Here is a 20,763-nt window from a genome sequence, read left to right as displayed (position 1 = left end):
AGTATGAAACAGTAAGAATATCTATTTTGTATAAATGATTCTTCTCACCAAAATTCAAAAAAGATTTAAAATTAAGTGATAAATATGAGTATTGGAAAGGATAACTAATAAAACTGTAACAGAAATTGCTGGCATCTTAATTTTCTGTATACTAGTTACTATGGTTTCTCCTTGGGTATACTGAATGCAAAATTTGACATGATTTCCAATGATAAAAAGAAACCTTGTAATCAAAATCTGTTTTATATTTTTGCAGTGGTTCAGCTGTAGAAAACTGGCATTCTATAATTAGACAAGGTTTAATAGTAGCATCAGGAACCAATAAACAGGTTAGTATGAAAATTCAGTATAAAAATTTAAACCTGAAATCATTACTTCCGTGGATTCATTTATTTTCATGAGCACCAATTTTGCGTGGATGAAGGAAAAATTGTATATTGGTGGACATTCAATTTCATGGTTTTGTTGAAGTCTTTAAACAAGCCTTTAGAACATTTGTCATTGGTTGAAAATTTAATTTCGTGGTTCACCTATATCAACGAAATCCACGAAAATTTGTATCCAACGAATAATATTGAATCCACAGTAATTGTTGGATACCCTAACATAGATCAAAAGAATGAATATGACTATAGTACTATTAATAGGGCCTCTGTGGCTAAGTGATCTAACTAGTGGAACTACTGTATCACTAGCCTGTAAACCCTGAGGTTTAGAAATCAATCTTAATTGACTAAGGATTGACAGTTTTCCTACTGTGGTTCAGTGGTTCTCTTCATGCACTCCGTCTTCATTCTCCATGATTTGTTATGGATGAGCTCATAATGTCATACACATACTTCCTGTTTACCATAATGCCAATATGTTTAGTTTTGTTCTTTTAGAAAATATTTTAAAACTCCATGAGATGATATTTGTTTATATATATATAGGTTACTATTATAGGTAAATGGTGCAGCTTATGGTAAAGGCATCTACTTAAGTCCTAATGCAGGGACATCATTTGGTTATTCTAGAATGTATGCTAGTGGGGGAGGCAAAAAGAAAGAGGTAAGTTAGAAATACTAGTAATGGATGAAACAGTACAAATTTTTTTAAAAGGACACAATATGTAGTGTGACACACTTACACACCCAATGTTTTATAATTGCCACTAGAATGTTGGTCATGAATTCAGATTATTGACTCCATGATTTATAATTTCCACAAGATTCTTTGTCATGTGACTAGCTTACTGACTCCATGTTTTATAATTGTCACTAGAAACGTTGTCGTGTTACAAGTCTATTGACTCTCTGATGTATAATTTCTCTAAATATTGTGTCATGTGACCAGCTTACAAACTCCAGACCTTTTAAAAATATATTTGCCACATAAATTAGTTTTTTTTTTAAATGGTTGGTACTTATGTCATGATCTGTCATTGTGTCGTCATCAACGTTTTTTCATGACTTACTCACGGCTTATAATGGAATTTAAAAATATATTAAAATGAATGAATGTAATACTTTTTCTGTCTATTCGAAATAACATCAACACCCATAGTGGGTTATTTTAAAGTGGGCACCACTTTTTTATGTTATTTCTTCAAAGACTTAAAAAATATTACAGTCATTCCTTAAAGGGTTAAGATAAGAAGAATTGGTTATTTGAAATTTTAATTTCATAACGAATTGTTCAATAGTAAATTTGACAAACTGTAATATTTTGTATTCATTATAGACTATATTTGAGGTCAATATATATATTGACCTGAAAGAAGTATAATGATTCATTGCTCACTGAGGGGGGAAGTTTAACATCATTCTGAATGAATTAAAATTAATGATATTTTAAGTATAGCATGTTTTTTTATTTCAGAACAGATCAGAAAGATTTTTACGAGGGGATAATAACACATTGTTTTGTATAGCTTTATGTGAAGGTGAGTCTCTAGTATTTAATCATATATTTATATGAGTAGATCTTGTCAATATAAATATGATAGATATCATTCAAATGCAACCACTGAATTACAGTCTTTTGGTGCAGGCACATACAGAATGTGCTGGGTTTAACATGATTGCAAGTATTTACACCCCCCATCCCCCCTTTTTCATTGGACAGTAGTGTAGGAGCGCAACATAAGAAAATTCTGTAAAAGTCAGCTTTAAATTGCTTAACTTATTAAATTTACTTGAAACACAAAAATCAACTACTGTAACAAAAAAAAAACACAACTTCTATATAAATGCAAAATAACTGACATTTACTAAGACCTAGTTAAAAACCAATTATAACCACAACAAATAATAATAAAATCATGTTTCCCAAGCCAAAAATACAATTCATGCACATCCAACAGATTTACATCAAAATAAAAAAAAATGCCTTACCTTAAAAACATAATACAGTGAGTGATATCATTAAGTGTCCATTGTAACACTTTCACAAATTATACAGTAAGGTCCAGCAGATTTGTTTTTATAATGTACATGTATAACAATTTCATTTACAATTTATGTTTTAAAAGCAGAAATGCACTGCAACAAAATATCACAAAACGTACATTGAGGTTTTATTATTAATATCCATGGGATACCAGTTGTTATGGATTTAATGGGGATAGGTACAGGGTTTCCCCTGTGTCAATTATTTTTTTCGCTACCTATTTCGCCAAAACAATATATTTTTCGCCACTTTAATATTTTTTTCGCCAAATATATTTTTCCTTTAAAATTTTCTTTTTTTCCAGCACCCCCCCCCTAAATAAGGAGTGTTTTTTACAACAAAACGAAGAATCTTATTACTTGGAATTGATCCCTCGTGTAAGGTGTAGTCATTACATTGACGGGTTACTCTCATGCCAAGCTTTTAAATAGATTTCTTCATAACGACAGTTTTCTTTTCTAGACCATCGTAAATAAGTAAAACTATATGCTTGAAACACCTGTGTTACTGAAACGACTCAGTTAAAGTACCCACTCAAATCAATGATCTATATGAAAGTTAAATGATAAAGTTTAAAATCAGAGACCTTTCTAGTTTTTGAACATTTTTCGTCATAACAATAATTTTCTTTTCAAAAGAAGCAGAGGAAGCGTAAATTTTGCTTCAAACACGTGCGTCGCAAAGCGGTAAATAAATCCCTTTTGAGACATGTGACAGAAGCCATTTAACCATATCATTTTGTCATATCATACAATCAACACCTTTATTAATTAGTCCTTTGATGTCGATAGCTATAAATGCAATCAGCTGATTATTGATTTTCAGTCAAAATCTTAACGAGTCAAGGTGAATTCCAAGTATTGTCTGATCGGTAAAGTCAGAGAAACCAGAAAAAAGTAAACAAACAAGATGGCTGAAAATAAATCGTTATATATATTTCTTTCGCCAAATTCTTTCGCCAATGACGAATTTTAATCGACACAATTATTATTTTTTCGCAAATTGCGAAAATGGCGACCTCCAGCGGAAACCCTGGATAGGTAAAGCTTAAATATCATTTTTTAATGAAGCACATTTTTTTATAGGCTTGATTTTGTGGTTTTGGCACTAAAGTCTGCATTCAAGCATACAAACAAATTGTGCTCCATTAAACATTGAAATTCACCCTCCAATCTAAGAGGGAAAAAATGAATTCACAGTATTTGAATGCATTGAATATAAAAAAAAAATGCCTTTTATTTTCAGTGATAACATGGCCACAGTTGAAGAAATCCGGTCAGATTTGGGTTTGTCCAGAGGGTGATTATGTTTGTACAAGATTTTTCTTTGTGTAAGTATAGCAACAAAAAGATGGAAATAAAATTGAATAATTATAAATCAAGTTAACAGCAGTATCAACCATTTGTTACAGTTTGTTTGACTAGGTCAGTTTAGTCAAAACCACTTAGGTTTTTAAGGGCATACGATACAGTTACAGGGAAGGCAGTGACGTTGCTAATGTAATTTGTTATTTTCGCGACGTCAAACTGTGACATATCGGGAAAAGATGCATTTTTCGACTGATTATTATCATTCAAACTGATTTAATTTGAAAACAAGTTCATGGACCCATATTTTTCAAAACGGCATTTTGTTTCATTTTACAGGGAGATTATGTGACCCAAATTTTATAAAACTGTAAATAGAGGATTTCTTTTAATTTTGATAAACATGCAGTAAAAAATGACGTTTTTTCCTCAATTCGTGAATATTTGATAACTATGAGTTATTTCTGAATAAAAAAATGCATATTTTTTTAAGATATTTATAAAATACAGAAATTACCGATTATTTAACCAAAAAAAATAATGTGTTTATCTTTTATAACAAAAAAGTTATGTCTTTCTTTCCAAAAAGAAATTACAGCCACAATTCTAAATTTTGAGCAAATATACAAAATTTAGACCTCATTTTACTCAAAAAGTAGCACATGAAGGTATATTTTTTATTACATTTTTAATTTAATCAGGTAAAAAATAGCATATATGCAAATTTTCAGGAAATTGTAAATACAGGATCAAAACTGTATTGTATGCCCTTAAGTATTGCTTAGTTAACAAATGTTAAAGTTTCTGATAAGGTCAATGATATTTGTTGCGTAGTTTAATAAGCATTAGCACATCTCATATCATTATGGATTATTTAAACTTTCCCCCTTCAGTTATGGACTACAGATTCACAAATTTTTGCATAATTTAATCAAAGTTTTTGATTAGGTCAGTTTGTGCCAAACCACTAATGATAAGTCAATAGTTCACTTGTTAAAGTTTAAAATTAGGTCAGTTTAACAGAATCATATGATAATTGGTATACAGTTGTATTAGCAATAGTTTACCTTATTTCCTTGGACATACTTTGGTCCTGAACCTTCATTCATGGTCTATTGACTTTTGGTGTTTTGCATAGTTTACATGTAAAAGTTCAGTCAAACCTGCATAAGAGACCACATGTATTAAGCAGTACGTGTATTATCAAACCTTTGTCTTATGAAACCACTATTATGCATTCCCTTAAGTGGTCTCTTAAAACAGGTTTCACTGTTTACTGTGCATTCATTTATTTTCGTGGGTATCAATTTTCGTGGATTGATAAAAACTTGTATTTTCTTGGATATTTGATTTCGTGACTTTGCCAATCCCTGTATACAAAGTCAATTGAAAAGTTGTTATTCGTTGAACATTTGAATTTGTGGTTCACCTGTACCCACGAAACCAACAAAAATTGATATCCAACGAATATTAATGAATCCACAGTAGCAATTTTGATATTAACATTTACATTTGACTATCAAAATAATACATGTGAGACATATATATCTCTGTGTCAAGTTATTTTTAAGAAGTTTTCTTTATTTTTAGATATGAAGAAGCAACAGGACATGAGAATATAGATACACAACAGAAACAGTATAACGAGGCTATACTAAATGCATTGAAATAAAAATTATTTATAGACGTCTTGGAAAATACAGGCAAGTAGGTTTTGCATACACAAGTACTGTAAATTCAGAAATTATTGCAGTGATTTTATTGATGCGAAAAATGTGGTCAGGTCAGCAATTATAAACACTTTGAAATTATAATTTCAGAAGTGGTCAATCTTAAAACTTTTGCATTCACATTTACTAATTTGGGATTTTTTTCCAGTGTCCAAGAATTCACAATAATTAATACAAACATTTTAATTTCTAAATTCACAGTACTTATATATATAGGCTAACCTTGTCTATAGGGCCATGTGAGCTTTTGTCATCAACTTGTGTCTGTTTATTCCTTAGAAAATTCATCTTATCCTCTTAAACCATTGACTTAAGGAGTATGTATGGCCATGAATGCCTAAATTTGACCTTTAAGTCAAAATTTGTAAGATCAATTAGGAAAATCTTAGATACCGGGGATACAATTTATTTTTAACTAATCCCAAAATTCTTTCTGTTGTTTCTTTTTACAATGTCGTTAGCTTCTTATGTATGGTATTTTTTAAGGTTTTTTATAGCCAGGTTGTCTATTTTTATGCATTTGGAAGGTCAATTTCCTTCTGATAAACACTGACCACATCATCTGACCGAAATACAATTGATATAAATAAATCTATTTGGGTCAAATTCATATCGTTATCAAAAATATATGACAAATGTTGTTTGAGGCTAAAAAACTATTAAGATTTAATCCAAAAAATAGTTGAAATTAGGAGTTGCTTTATAAGACCAAAAAAAATGTGGACTTCTAGGTCTTTTTTGCACTTCAGTCTTCAAATCTTTACAACAGAATCTTTAATGTTGTATTCTGGAAGAAATTAATGTTTTGAATTTTTTTTCTATATGTTATTCCCAAAGAAGTCCTAATCACTGAATTCATGCTATCAAAAGCCTTATATGGCTAGCTCGATAGTTGAAATTCTCTCAACTTTATCACACCTATTTAAATTAACAAAACATAGTGCATTCAGCACAACATTATTTGGGCATCTTATTGTTTCAGGCAAGGGTGAAGGTTGGTACCAAACATGATGTGTTTGTTTGCATCTGTCCTAAGTCAGGAACCTGATGTTCAGTGGTTGTCCTTTGTTGTTGTGATAAGAATTGTTTCTCATTTCTGGAATTTTATATAGATTAGACTGTTGGTTTTCCTCTTTATCATCATTTTGGTGTCCTTTATAGCTTTTCATTAGGTGTGACTCAAGGCTGTGTGTTGAAGACTTTGCTTTGACCAGTAATGGTTCACTTTTACAAATTGTGACTTTGATGGAGAGTTGTCTCATTTGCACTAATACCACATCTTCTTATATCTAATCACTGATAAATTGTAGAAGAAACATCTGTTTGGCTACAACATTTTAATCCTGGTATCTATGAAGAGTTTAAATATACTGCATTCATTAAAATTTCAAGAAATTTATTTATGAAGTATATACACAGATATACAATTTACTAAATGATGAATACAAACACGTAAAACCATATTTGTTTAACAAAATTACCAAAAATGTACATGATGCATGAATTAGTATCTGTTCTCAAAATATCAATGTTATTATTTAAAATTGGAGTTATCTTCCTTGGTCCATAATTGCTTTCAGTGTTTATACAATGTAATGTTTAATTCCCACTGCAAAATGAATACAAGCTTTACCCTTCAATGCTCACAGGCACTGTGATTAACATAACACAAGGCATCAAAATTTGTAGTACAAAATGTACATGCAAATATAATAATTATAAATTTTCATTTTTATTCACTTGGATTGGATAAAATTTTCATATTGACATAATGTACACATGTACCTGTCTCACAGGGATATCTTCTCATTAACAGGAACTTACCCTTGCACATGGGAAGCATTATTTAAATAACATGATAGTAAACAGGTGTTTTGAGTTTTGACATTTTAGAGACTTTTTATGCAATGAACAGTAAACCACTAAACCTTTGAATTTTACTTGGATTATGTCGTGGCGCTATTTTAAGATTTTTAAAATCAATGTCATGAATTTTGGAAGTTTAAAAACAATATGCATCAGTATCAGTTTATAAAGCATCTATGATTGTAAAAGTTTTTGTTAAGGTTACGGAGGAGAGAAATATATCTGTTTGTAACCCTTTATTCAGTGTATTTTCATTTTGAAACCAGCAGTCCTGCATTTATTCAGTATTTCTTTCATCTTATTTTCCTTGTTCTATTTTGATCATTTGATGACAATTTTATATGATGAGTATCAAGCTCCAGCTGCAGGAATGATGGAGCACTTGATCACTATGATTCTTAGATACATAGTCATACATACTGTAGCCAGGAGTGGGGCCAGAATTTGATGTTAGAGAGCACTCCCTAGCAGTAGGAGTAAGAGGTTTTATAGAGGTGGGGTCTGATTCCACCACTACAATAAATTGAACTAAAATATTAATTTTAAAATGCGCAATTAGCACAACTAAAAAGGTGTTTAATTTGAAGCTTTTAATGCCAGTTTAGTAAAATTCAAAGGTTTATTCCCGATTGTCCCACTTTTTAAAATTTTAGAGTTCTGATTGTCCCACATGAAAAGTTCTGATTGTCCCACATTATTTTATGTAGTAAAATGTTCTTAGATAAACAAGGCAACTGTTGTTTGTTTTGCTAAATAAACAAGAATTAATTATTACACATTTAACATTAATTTTATAAAAGTATAAAAAAATATTTTTTTTAAATTATTAGATTGATACACTTTTGATTAAAAAAATATAATATTTCTGATTTATGAAATAGATCTTTTAAGGTCTTTAATTAAACTTTTTTTCTGAACCTGATTTTGGGGTTTATATATGACTCTAGAAAAATAATTGGTGACGAAAATGAGATGGTGGTGCACTTGTTTTTGCTGCAGCCATTTGAAAGTACCCAATTCTGAAAATTTTCTCAGTTTTCATCAAATGTTATCCATTTTTGGGTTATTATCATGAAAAAAAATCACAGTTTCACAATTAAACTTTACTTTTTTTCATACTTTCAATAAAGATAGAGTGGGCCAATCTGAATAGATCTAACTTTAAAAAAAAAACTAGAAGTAGGTGTTAATTTAAGAAAGTTTTCATCAAATGTTTTCCATTTTTGGGCTATTATCATGAAAAAAAAATCACAGTTTCACAATAAAACTTTACTTTTTTTCATACTTTCAATAAAGATAGAGTGGACCAATCTGAATAGATCTAACTTAAAAAAAAAAAACTAGAAGTAGGTGTTAATTTAAGAAAGGTAAATTTTATAAAATTTTATTGCTTTTTTGTGTCAAATTGACCATTCTGTCAATTTGTCAATTTTGGAATTTTCTCTTTTTTTAGAACACAAATCTAATTATTTCAACCTCTTTGTTATAATTCATTGAAAAAATACATATTTGAGAAATTTTGAAAGATTTTTTTTGTATATGGGATGCACATGCTTCTGGTAAAATCATTTCTTGTACCCCCATCTACTTTCTCTAAATTTGCTGCTGTCTAGAATTTTTCCAGATCAGCCTTTCCAAGAATCACTATTAAAGGTTGTTTTTCCAATTTTCCCATTTTTTTTGCAGTCAACAGGACTCTTCACCAATTATAAAGAAGAGCCAAACTTCCATAAGAAATAAGAAGATGTGGTATGATTGTCAATGAGACAACTCTCCCAAAGAGACCAAATGACACAGCAATTAACAACTATAGGTCACCATACGGCCTTCAGCAATGATCAAATCCCATACCACATAGCTTCAAAAGGCCCCAAAACGACTAATGTAAAACGAGAAAACTAATGGCATAATTCATGTACAAAATAATGAACGAAAAACAAATATGTTACACGGCAACAAACGACAACCACTGACTGACAGGCTCCTGGCTTGGGACATCATCACAATAAAGACACTACGTACAGATCTGAGAGTACTCGCAGTACTGACTAAAAAAAATTTTTTTTTTTAAAAGACTTCATTTAATATTATATGATACTTCAATTGTACCTTCTATGAGCAAAATAAAATATGTAAATATTATTATTTGTTCTTATTTTGTTCATATTTTATAAGTTACATTGATTAGTAACCTTTGATTAACTGCAACACGCTATAAAAACAAATTAATCATTATAAAAACAGTTCCCAATTGTCCCACATTTAAACTTCCCAATTGTCCCACAAACATATTCCCGATTGTCCCACAAAATTTCATTACCTTTTTACCTGTAATTTCAAAAAGTGGGACAATCGGGAAGACACCAATTCAAATTAGATATTAAAAAAGAACAATTAACACAACTGAAAAGGTGTTTAATCACAAAGATATTTAAGCTGATTTCAGTAGAATGGATTTTTTTTACCAATGTTGCACCACTGAGCAAGACCCACAAAGATTGACTCAACATAAGTGTTAATTCTTGGAACTCTAAGACAGATTCAGGGATGGTAATATTAGACTAGGTAATTGAAAGTGTACAGAGTGCCTGAGATATAAGCTATTTCTATTTTGATAGAAAACGAATTCTAAGAATTATTTGTTGAATCTACATGTGTATTGTGTTCTTTTTATAACACAAGTCAAGAACATTCAAATGAAATGAATGGTTTCTTTTTTTTTTAATTTTGTGTTAATTTTCATGCTGTTGTTTAATCAATTAGTTGAAAAGAAATACATGTGATATAGAAACACTAAGGGCTTGTTCTGGTGGAGTGAAGCCAATGTGATTTTTTTTTGGAAAAGGGGGGTGGGGTTAAAAATGGTTGAAATATAAAAAGAAGATGTGGTATGATTGCCAGTGAGACTACTCTTCAAGAGAGAACAAATGACACAGAAATTAACAACTATAGGTCACAGTATGGTCTTCAACAATTAGAAAAACCCATACCACATAGTCAGCAATAAAAGGCTCCAACAATTCCAAATTAGAAAACTGACAGCCTAATTTATGTACAAAATATGGATGAAAAACAAATATGTCAAACAGCAACAAATGACAACCCCTAAATTACAGGTTTCATAACATGCACATATAAAGTGGCAGGGTTATTTAAAACTAGTTTGAAGCAACCAACCCTCCCCTAAACTGGGACAGTGGTGTAACAATACAACATAAGAACAAACTATAAAAATCAGATGAAAAAGGCTGAACTGATCAAAGAGATACAGTACGTTTGTAATAACATTTTTATTTTTAGGTTAAGATTGCATGAAATGCAATCATAACCTTTTGGGACTGACTTAATATCTAAATCTTCCACAGCTACCATTTTGATACACAAAATATAGTGCATTGATCATAACATTCAATACATTTCAAGAAATTTATCAATGTAGTATATGGTCAGTTATTCAAGGCACAAAATGATGTTACTCTTGTCAAGAAAATTACATAACTTTTGCAAGGTGCAGGAATCTTATAACTGTTCTAAAAATATAATTGATGTCATTGTTTAATTCATCTTTAAAAATTGGATTTATCTTCCTTTGTCTACAATTTTTGTTAAACTACAACCAATGCAATATTTAATTCTACATCTCTCTGATAATTTGAAGCAATCTTTACCCTCAGTGCTTACAAGCACTTTGATTATTGAAATGGTATAAGAAACTGGGATGCACATCATTTTTATGATCGACTAAAACTGGAACTTTTCTTTAGATTCATTTACCCCATTTCAAGCAAAGTCAGATCTGTGGTCTTTGATATCTAAGAAGTTTGGTTTATGATAGTCTACTGATAAACCCAAGGTGAAAAGTAGGTGAGGGTTGAGGTCTTAAAATAATAATTTAACCCTGCCCTATTATTTTTATGTACCTTTGTCCAAGTCATGTTCCTTGTCAGAGGTAGACATGATGTACAGACACCAAATAAATCTAGAGTTATTGCCCTTAGATCATGTCGACCACAAATTATGCAGATGACAAATTAATAGGCTGATTAATAATGAATTTCAGACTAAATATGATTTAATGAAATATTAATCAATATTGTTTGTATAAAAATGAAAGTTTGATTATGCTTTATGCACAGTCATATATTGATAGTATCGGCTAGTACAAGTTTTGACTTGTTTGTATAATTGATTAAATCAGATTAAAATATTCATGTGTCACTCATGTAACAGGTAAAATTTATCATTCCCAATATTTTTTGTCCTTCAATCGGAAACAGTTAACATACCAAGTGTGTATAATTGTCTCCAGCAGTTCTCTCCTATCATGCTATATTTAATTGTTTCTACAAAATGAAAATAAGAAGATATGGTTTGATTGTCAAGTAGACAACTATCCCCCAGAGACCATGTGATGTAGAAGTTTGTTTGATAAGAACTACTGTTTTCAATCCAGGCTTTTATGTTTAAGTCCCACTGTGTTTTTGTTCTGATTCTATCTTCCTGTGACACTGATACCATCTTTATTGAAAGATGAATTGATTGGTCTATATTTGAAGTCCAGAATCTGAAGAAAAAAACAGATATAGTTATATAAACAAATTTATTTTCATTCTCAATTTTATTATGTTGTTAAAAAGTTCAAAATATCTTGTACTTAAGGAATTATTTGATTGAAATTTAATTTATTTTTTACAACTTTTTTATCCGTGTTTTTGAGGTGATACATTAGGATCGTTTCTAGTCCTATGTATTTTCCCTGTACATGATTGAAGATTCACTACCTGTGACCACATATGGACAAAACTGATTTCTGCATGTTTTATACAGATTTTTTCATTGATTAATTTCTGATCTAATACTGTAAATTAATAATTAAATTGTAATTGACTTGAAAGTATTGGTTTGTTAAAGCTTATTAAAAGTATCTGGTAACTGTGGTAGTTTTCATCATCTGATACAAACCATAGTGACTATACTGTATGGGCTTTGCTTATTTTTAAAGCCTGTACGGTGACCTGTAGTTGTTGATCACTGTGTTATTTGGTGTTTTCCTTTATATAAGTACCTCTGTCTGTACTGGTAGATTCCTTCATTATTTGTCCAACCCCATTAGAGCTGCGAGGGTACAGAAGAACCTATCTTAGATATTATCTACACTCCCTATCTGTTTTAATGAAGAAGTGTCGCTAAGGTATTTACTAGGACAATCAACTGTAATTGGTACATTAATCTATTGATTTCCTGTTATTGATGAGGTAAGGGGCCATGTGTACCAGATTGTTGAACCTAGTTAATGGAAGGCCCCCAAGTCATTAGTGAATTACATGCTGATAGGAGATTTCATGATACATGTACATGTACATCATCACCAATTCTGTGATAACGATTTAGTGTCAACATATGTGTGCTTTACCTGCATAAGAAAGCCAAGTACTTTTTTCTGATTTTATCTTTCTTCAATAGTGTTTGTCTTCCCTAGAAATATTTGTGAAAAGTTTAATGAAATAATGTAATATATTGAAGAAAAAAATAACATGACATAGTTGTAAAGATTTCCCGGTTTCTTTTATATATTTTCTCTGATTGAAAAATGTATATAGATATAATTTTTGTGACCTTGACTAGCTCATATCATTAAAAATGTCCTTTTGTAACCTTTGTATTATTATTATTATACGTGTGCATGTAATGACACCACATTATATTTTGCCAAGTTGGTGGAAAACATGGTCATATTTAACCTTTTTAGAAAAAGAAACAATTTGTGGAAAGAAACCAGGATACATGAGAAGACCTCAGAAACTATATAAAGATATGTAATTCTTTTTATACTTTGATCTGAAAGTCTTCACCATGCTAATTTTTAGGTGGTCACTGCTTGTAAAAGAGTTAATTGACTTACTCAGGAGGGATATAAAGGTTACTTGTTTATAATCAGATCCTACTTCATACAACCTCACTTCACAGTGACAGCTAAAATTATCTGCTCCTGCTTTTAATTTTGCTTCTTTTCATATCATACATCTATATTGATGATTTGAAAACCCACTGGACATACAGCAACAGTCAATCAATCAATTAGAAAAATGTGCATGAACAGTTTGTGACCAAATTGTATTGAAATGTTGTGTTACACCATGAGCATATAAATTGGGATGATTTATTAGAAGCTTCAAATCTTTTAGACTGTCCCCTGTTGAGATTAATACCAGGGTGATAAAGGGTTATTTTTCGTGCAACGTGATCGCCGTTTTTTATTTCTCGTTCAATGTGTTTTTACTGTTTTATTTGATGTTCAGTCGTGCAAGACATGTGCCTCGTTTAACGTGTTCTGCTTATTTGATTGTACGTGCATCGTGATTTTCAAATGCTTATTTTGCGTACTCTATATTTTTCAAATAAAATTCAAACACTTGGCAGGGATCGTCAAGAAATATTTTTTTTAAGCTATAAACCAATTGTATCATAAATATGTATACTAAATCGGGAATATCAAGTTAAACAGAGAGTTAATGCCATGATGATATACAAGGAGACAGTACATGACTTAGTCACAAAAGGTTCACATCAAAGTATTTATTTTTCGTGCAACGTTCATTACAAAAATTATGTCTTATTTCACGTTTTTTTCGTGCAAGTACCCCCCTTTACCACCCTCTAATACTATTCAATTTGTCTGTATTTTTTGTCACGATACATTTTACTATATGAGGGAACAACAGAAATGATGCAATAAACTCCATCAGTGTCTTTCATCATACTATTTTATGTTTTGGGTCTTCAGAACAATTAGATCTAAAAGTGCACATTAGAAGTAAACATTTCAATGAAAAGGTAGCTTGAATAATGAGTGGTATGCATTTAAATTAATATAAATATAATTACCCTTTTGATGTGCACATCAAAGAAAGTCTTGGAAATCACTCCCAATCAGTAAAGTTTCAAGAAAAAACACTACCTTATTTGGAGGTAAAGTAATTTTGTGCATACATGTTTTTGATCAGTGTGATTTTGTAGATATTCTTAAGAGAATCTATTACAAGCTTTCTATATCAATATGTCAGTTGCAGTTTACAAGTTTTACATCCTAGTTCAACAATAGTACAATTATCTCAGGAAATCTTATTTTGTTGTATTATGTTATCTTATATGTTGTTTATGTTCAAATGTATAAGTATTTCTCTTTTGCACTATTGTTTTTATACGCCCCCTAGGATTGTTTTTCTTACAACATGTATGCATGCTTGCATAGATTGTATCAAACTTCAATGTGTTCTCCTTGTTTACTTTATGACTGAAGCAAAGATGTTTAGGTACTATTATAATAGAATCAAATGTCTGTCTTTTGGAGCATTTTGAAAATGGCATAGCTATAGGAATATAGGTTAGGGTGGGGCTGGGCACTCACAAACATATTTAACCCTGTCTAATTCTTTATGTACCTGTCCAAAGTAGAGTAATGAAATGATTGTCATTGGTTCATGAATGTCATATTTGTTTTTTGTAAAAAAAAAAAATGGGCCCTTTAGTTTCTGGTTTGAATTGCTTGTTATTTTTCATATATGGGCCTTTTATAGCAGACTATAGGTATGGATTTTTTCTCAATGTTTAAGCCGTACTTTGACCTATAATTTCTAATATATATCCACGTCATTTAAATTCTACTGAACAGTTGTCTTATTTTCCATCATACCATATCTTCAAAACATCTTTTGGTTTTTTGTGGCATTGAGTTGCTTTGTCATTGATGTAGGCGTCATATTTCCTTTTATTCATTTTATGATTCTTTCTCCAAATTCTATTTAATCAAATATTCTTCAGGTAAATCTGTTGTACTTTTAAAACCCACCAAAATACTATCACATGTAATAGTATATATATGTTGTACATGTTACCTGGAAATAAAAGTGTTATTTTTAGTCAGATGACTAAGTGTATTGAAACAAACGATTGTAAAACTTTACAGGAAATTTGTAAATTCTTTTACCTTGGGTTGTAAATAAATATGACCCAATACACAAACACTTGTAAACATATTTCAAAGTGAGAGATATGCTTCAGTGATCTTGCATAACAGTCTGTAAAGTTAAAAGAAGTAGAAAGCTTAAGACACTTATCAAAGAGGCATCATAGAACTGAAAACAGGGGGTCTGTTATACAAATAAATTGTTTTACTTTTATACTATAGCTTCTCTTTGAGTTTTTTTAGCCACATTTGTATGTCCCGTTTATGAGCATTATGTACCATAGTTTGTTTGATTTTTCCATTGTAAAGGTGTGAGGGCATCAACACATGTTTTCTGGTCTGTTCGTCTGTTCGTCTGTCCCGTTTCAAGGTTAAAGTTTTTGGTAGAGGTAGTTTTTGATGAAGTGGAAGTTTTTACCCCATTTTCATGGTCCACTGAAAATGATAATGCAGATGGGGCATCCATGTACTAGGGACACATTCTTGTTTTGTTGTTGCTATGATTATTTCAGTCATCTACTGTAGATTTCGTGGACTGAGGAAAACTTGCATTTCTGTGGATATTTGATAATTGGTGGTTCTGCAAAATTCTGCATACAAACTATAGCTAATAGAGAATATTTTTAGTTGTTCATCTGTACATACCCACAAAACAACAAAAAATGGTTTTCAACCAATAATAATAAATTCCACAGTATTATGTTAATTTTGTCACACAAATCTGTTTATTAAACAATAAAATATACATTTGTTTGTTGTTTGTAAACAACTATTCTTCTCTTAGATATGTTGAATTTTGACTTATGTTGTTTACTACATGTACTAGATAAGTGTAATTTGTACTTGACCTATAATCTAGCTCTAGGCTTACTGATACACCTTTCCCTGCAATAAACTCTTTTTATTAATCCTATAAAGTTACATAACCAAGTTGTATTATGGCTAGCTTAGCATAATCAACATTGTGTTTGCTTATAAACCTTGCAGCTTAAAGGTAGATATTAGGTACTAAAGGCTAATGAAGAATGAACCTGAATGAACTTTAATTTGAAGTGATTGTAAATGTTTTGAATAATAAACAAACATTTATTTTTGATTACTGGTTGTTACATTTAAATCGTATATTAAATAATGGTGTTTTAATAAGTGCCATGATCCCGTTGATAAGAGTAACGTTACATTAAACATTTTTCTTTGAATCTTTTTCAAATGATTTCAGTGTTGGGAGAAAATCGTTTTGCAAAAAGAAATTATTTTTATTTTAATTATCATAATTCTTAAACATTATGCAAATTATTGTATAATTTTTTTTTAATGTTTAATTGTTTTCCTAAAAGTTTTATTCGATTTCTAGCTTTTTATCGTTTTTCAAAAGTACAGGATATCAATCTTTTAGAAAATCAAAATCAAAAATAGAAATTGTTTTAAGTCAATCTGGGTGTCTTAAAAGATAAAAAAACAGGAAAAAACTTTGACGTGTTCCTTTAGAAATCTATGTTAGAATATTGTCCTGATTCCGCATTTCAATACATCAAAAGAGGATTAGTTGTAATTATATAAGCTTACCCGTTCACTGATTTAAACAAGGTCACTGTTCATATCTTTATAGTGGACATTGACATCAGTCATATTACTGTACACTTTACTGGACATTTACATTACTAAGTTCAATTAGTAGTAACATTATGCATTTTACCAAGTTCAAGTTCAATTATTTTTAATTTGTTGCTTAGGGTAATGGTATTTTCAGCAGTCCAAAGGTTATATAATGTTTCAAAGTTTTATATACGCTGCATAACCTTGTCCAATGTTTTATCTAACACAACTATTTTTTTAAATATTAAGAGAAAGGTTACAGTTTGTTTTCACAGGTTTTCATTGTTTTTCTCGTATAATTATCAACAGGACTTATATTTTAAAGTTAATAGATTTGTATATGTAAATAATAATATAAATCCTAAATACTGTTTGGAAGTTTAGCATGCATGGTGTTCATTTTCGCTGATCTATTTTGCATTATTGTTTAGGGGCCCACTGAAGCCTACTTCAGTGGGTAATTTTCTTGTAGGGTTAATTCATCTTAGACCCATTGGTGGCCTTGGACTGTTTTCTGCACTTTTGTCAGATTTTTGTCTCTTGGACACATTCCCGGTTTCCATTCTTTGCAGAAAGAAACTTATAGATTTCATTACAAAATTGTTGACTTTTAGGGAAGTGGCAAGTTTCAAAGATAAATTTTAAGAGGCATGATTGTCCAAAAATGGCATAAAATGATACGTCAGACATCTTACTGGTTAATGGTACATGTATTTCAGCATTTTTGAAAGGTCTAATACCGAATTATATATGCTTGTCTATTGGTTTAAGATATGACCCCTTACAATGTTTTGTCTTTTTTATTGTATTGTTAGGTTGCTGTGGTTGTGATGAACATATATCTCTATTTACTCCCATACTGTAAAATGATTTATTTTCACAGAAATTGAATTTCATGATTTTATAAAAGGCCAATCCTCATACCTGCCAACTTTTCAAAATGCCCATGGGGGTTTTGCGTTCAAGATGGCTGTCATAGAATCAAATACATTTTAATGTTGTTTTTTTACTTCTTCATACTTTCATAAGCTAAATGTCATTGAAAAATTAATTGTTTTGTTTAAAATTGTGGACAAAATTTCTCTTTTGGAGCCTCCATGGCGGAAATCCCTAGCAAATAGTGACAGTTGGCACGTATGAATCCTGTTTGCGAGGTTTTATTGTTCGTGTTTATCTTTTCCTGGTAATCTTATCTGCCCAATAGATATATTATATTGGAGGAACACTTTTTTTTATGATTTTATCTTATTCATGAAATTAGTGAAAATAAACCCCAGGCAAAATTTCCCACTTAGTAATATCCTTGTAATGTATTGTTAAACACAGACGATTTTAAATGTTCAGAAAAAGGTTATAGTTTATTTCAAAGGACAACATTAAGTTTTAGATTTGAAATAAAGAAATAATTAGTAATGTTGTTAAGATTATAATACAGCATTATAACAATTACCAATATTAATATGTTGGGCATCTGTCCGAGAGCAAGAAATGCTTACTTGAGAAGTGTTAAGCATCTTTATAGTCTATTCAACACCAAAATCTTTTCAAACTATTAGTCATATAAGTCTAGAGACCAATATTCCAACATTTGTCTAATGTGTTAATTTACAGGCATGGATCCAGCCATTTTAAAAAGAGGGATTCCAACTTAATATCCCCATTCAAATGCATTGATCGGCCAAAAAAGGGGGGTTCCAAACCCCCTCCCCCCCTGGATCCACCAATGAATTTTGCAAAACATTACTAGTCGGAATAGCATTTTACTAGTTTTGGGTATTGGACTAGAGGTTTACAGTGGAGAGTATTTAAGGGTAATATGCATGAAATTTGATTATTTACTAGTTTGCAGTTTGCTCGAAGGTCTAGTTATAATTTTGAAAATAATATTGGACTTTGACTTCAGTTAAATATCTCTGTCAGGGCCTGTTGGATGAGAATGAGAATGAGTCATTGGGATTATAGCAGTTTTGTTCATCTAAATAACACATTGCTGCAGGGTCTGAAACATGACTGGTGATGTATGGATAATGTCAGTGACATAAAATGAAATATCAGCAAATATGGAAATTAGAAGTCAATGTGGTTTTTTTCTATGCAGCGATCATAAAAGTTGTAAAAATGAGGCCCTAATTATTCAAAAGCTCCTAATTTTATTAATAACTATGCAATTTCTTTGATATGCAGCCTTCTTTATCCTGTTGTTGTGTCCTGTTTGTTTGCCACATACCAGTGGCAGATCCTAGGGGGGTGGTCCAGGAGTTGGATTTTTTTTTGTCAATCAATGCATTTGAATGTGGACATATACCGGGTAGTTGAAACACCCTTCTATCCTGGGTTGGGAATCCCCTTTTTAAAATGGCTGGACCCCCCTGCATACATCAATGTATGTTTTTTCCTGATAGGATTTGTAAATACATATTATTACTTGACTTATAATTATGTTCTCTGTTGGATAGTTGTCTCATTGGCATACAACATCTAATTTTATGTTTACACCAGCCATTGAACCTATGTAAAAGTCTTTAGGATATTAAAGTCACCACTTATCACACTAAAACTATCTGTCGATACATTTTAATGCAAATTTAAGTTTTAAATTACATATAATTGAACAGATTGTCATTAAATCTTTTATTTCATGATGTTTTTCATTATTTTCTAGGTTTAAAAATGGACGTTTGGTGTTTAAGTGATACAACGTACTCTGCTGGCAGAAATTCATCATTATGGTGTTGCTATTAATGATTGTTTTGTGATGAGGTCGCACCAGATTTCAAGGCCAAATTTAGAGAATATGACAAAAGCAGTGAATCAAATAAACCAGGATTATTGTTTCATTTTAATGTATTAATGTATGCAGGAAATGTCTCTGTAATGATTCACAAGAAGTGCTGTCACAGTAAAACTACTCTTGCATGAATAGAAATTCAAGTAGAGATTGACAATATTGTTACAAGCTTGTTACTTTTTTCCTTCTTCCTCCATGAGGATATATACAAAAGGCCAAGCAAAACAAAATATATGTGTTTTTAAAGGTTTCCTGAAAGACTCTTTTGGTTTATGATGATGTCTTTCATAAACTATGCACCAACATTTCAGTTGTAGCAACTTTTTATATACAGACTTGACCAAAACTATTGTCAAATTTTCATTGAAGACCAATGATTCAATATTGTAACCCAAAAAAAAATCCAAATTCAGATATGAATCATAAAAATTGTTTGACAGAAAACTCTAAATACAAAAACAAAATTGTGAGGGAGATAATGTTTGACTCATTTTTACCTTAAATGGTTCAAAGAAAAGTGTTTGATAATTTCTTGCTTTTCTTGCAAATTTGATCTTTCACTTTCCAAAGACTTTGCATGAATTCAGTCAGAAACCTTCAAATGTTTTTCTTTTTTGTTGATTTACCAACATGACCACATATAATAGAACTAGAACATAAGGATAGTAACATTAATAGTTTATTGACAAATGTGTTAACATAAATAGCTTGCCTTGTATATTCCTTCGGCTTCAGACTTTACAGATTAAGGAGAAAATGTAAAATTGCACTCTGAGATACAAGGAATTTAGATATGAGCACCCCACCCTGTCCCCTTTAAAAAAACAACTTGCTAGATGCAAGGTACTGCAATTTTTTTTGTCAAATGCATAGTTATTTATATATTTATGACATAATTGAGACATCAAAAACGACATTTTTGGACTCATAAGACTAAATTTTTCAAGGATTGATGAATACTTCTATATTTTTTCGACTCTAGGAGCCAAATAATGGTTTATACTAAACCTCCCCCTGTGATTTATGATGACATTCCTGACTATAGAAATAAAAACAAAAATCCTAAAAGGAGCTTTAATT

The 20,763-nt window shown here is 30.7% G+C and overlaps 1 protein-coding gene across 2 annotated transcripts in view; it reads left to right on the top strand.

Moving 5' to 3' along the window:
- Positions 1-20,492, top strand: part of LOC134715300 (protein mono-ADP-ribosyltransferase PARP6-like) — a 42,807-nt gene extending 22,315 nt beyond the window's left edge. The window contains exons 18-23 of one of the 2 annotated variants that reach the window (XM_063577404.1): positions 257-329; positions 946-1,050; positions 1,861-1,924; positions 3,676-3,760; positions 5,328-5,440; positions 19,558-20,492. In XM_063577404.1, the coding sequence (XP_063433474.1) occupies positions 257-329; positions 946-1,050; positions 1,861-1,924; positions 3,676-3,760; positions 5,328-5,409 (409 nt within the window). In that variant the 3' untranslated portion in view covers positions 5,410-5,440; positions 19,558-20,492. Of the gene's footprint in view, positions 1-256; positions 330-945; positions 1,051-1,860; positions 1,925-3,675; positions 3,761-5,327; positions 5,445-19,557 lie in introns of both variants that reach the window. The other variant, XM_063577405.1, reaches the window with a different exon arrangement.
- Positions 20,493-20,763: the final 271 nt, after the last annotated feature.

Source organism: Mytilus trossulus, chromosome 4 (genome assembly GCF_036588685.1).
Source record: "Mytilus trossulus isolate FHL-02 chromosome 4, PNRI_Mtr1.1.1.hap1, whole genome shotgun sequence".
Taxonomy (NCBI): domain Eukaryota; kingdom Metazoa; phylum Mollusca; class Bivalvia; order Mytilida; family Mytilidae; genus Mytilus; species Mytilus trossulus.
This window is presented reverse-complemented; position numbering and strand designations above follow the sequence as displayed.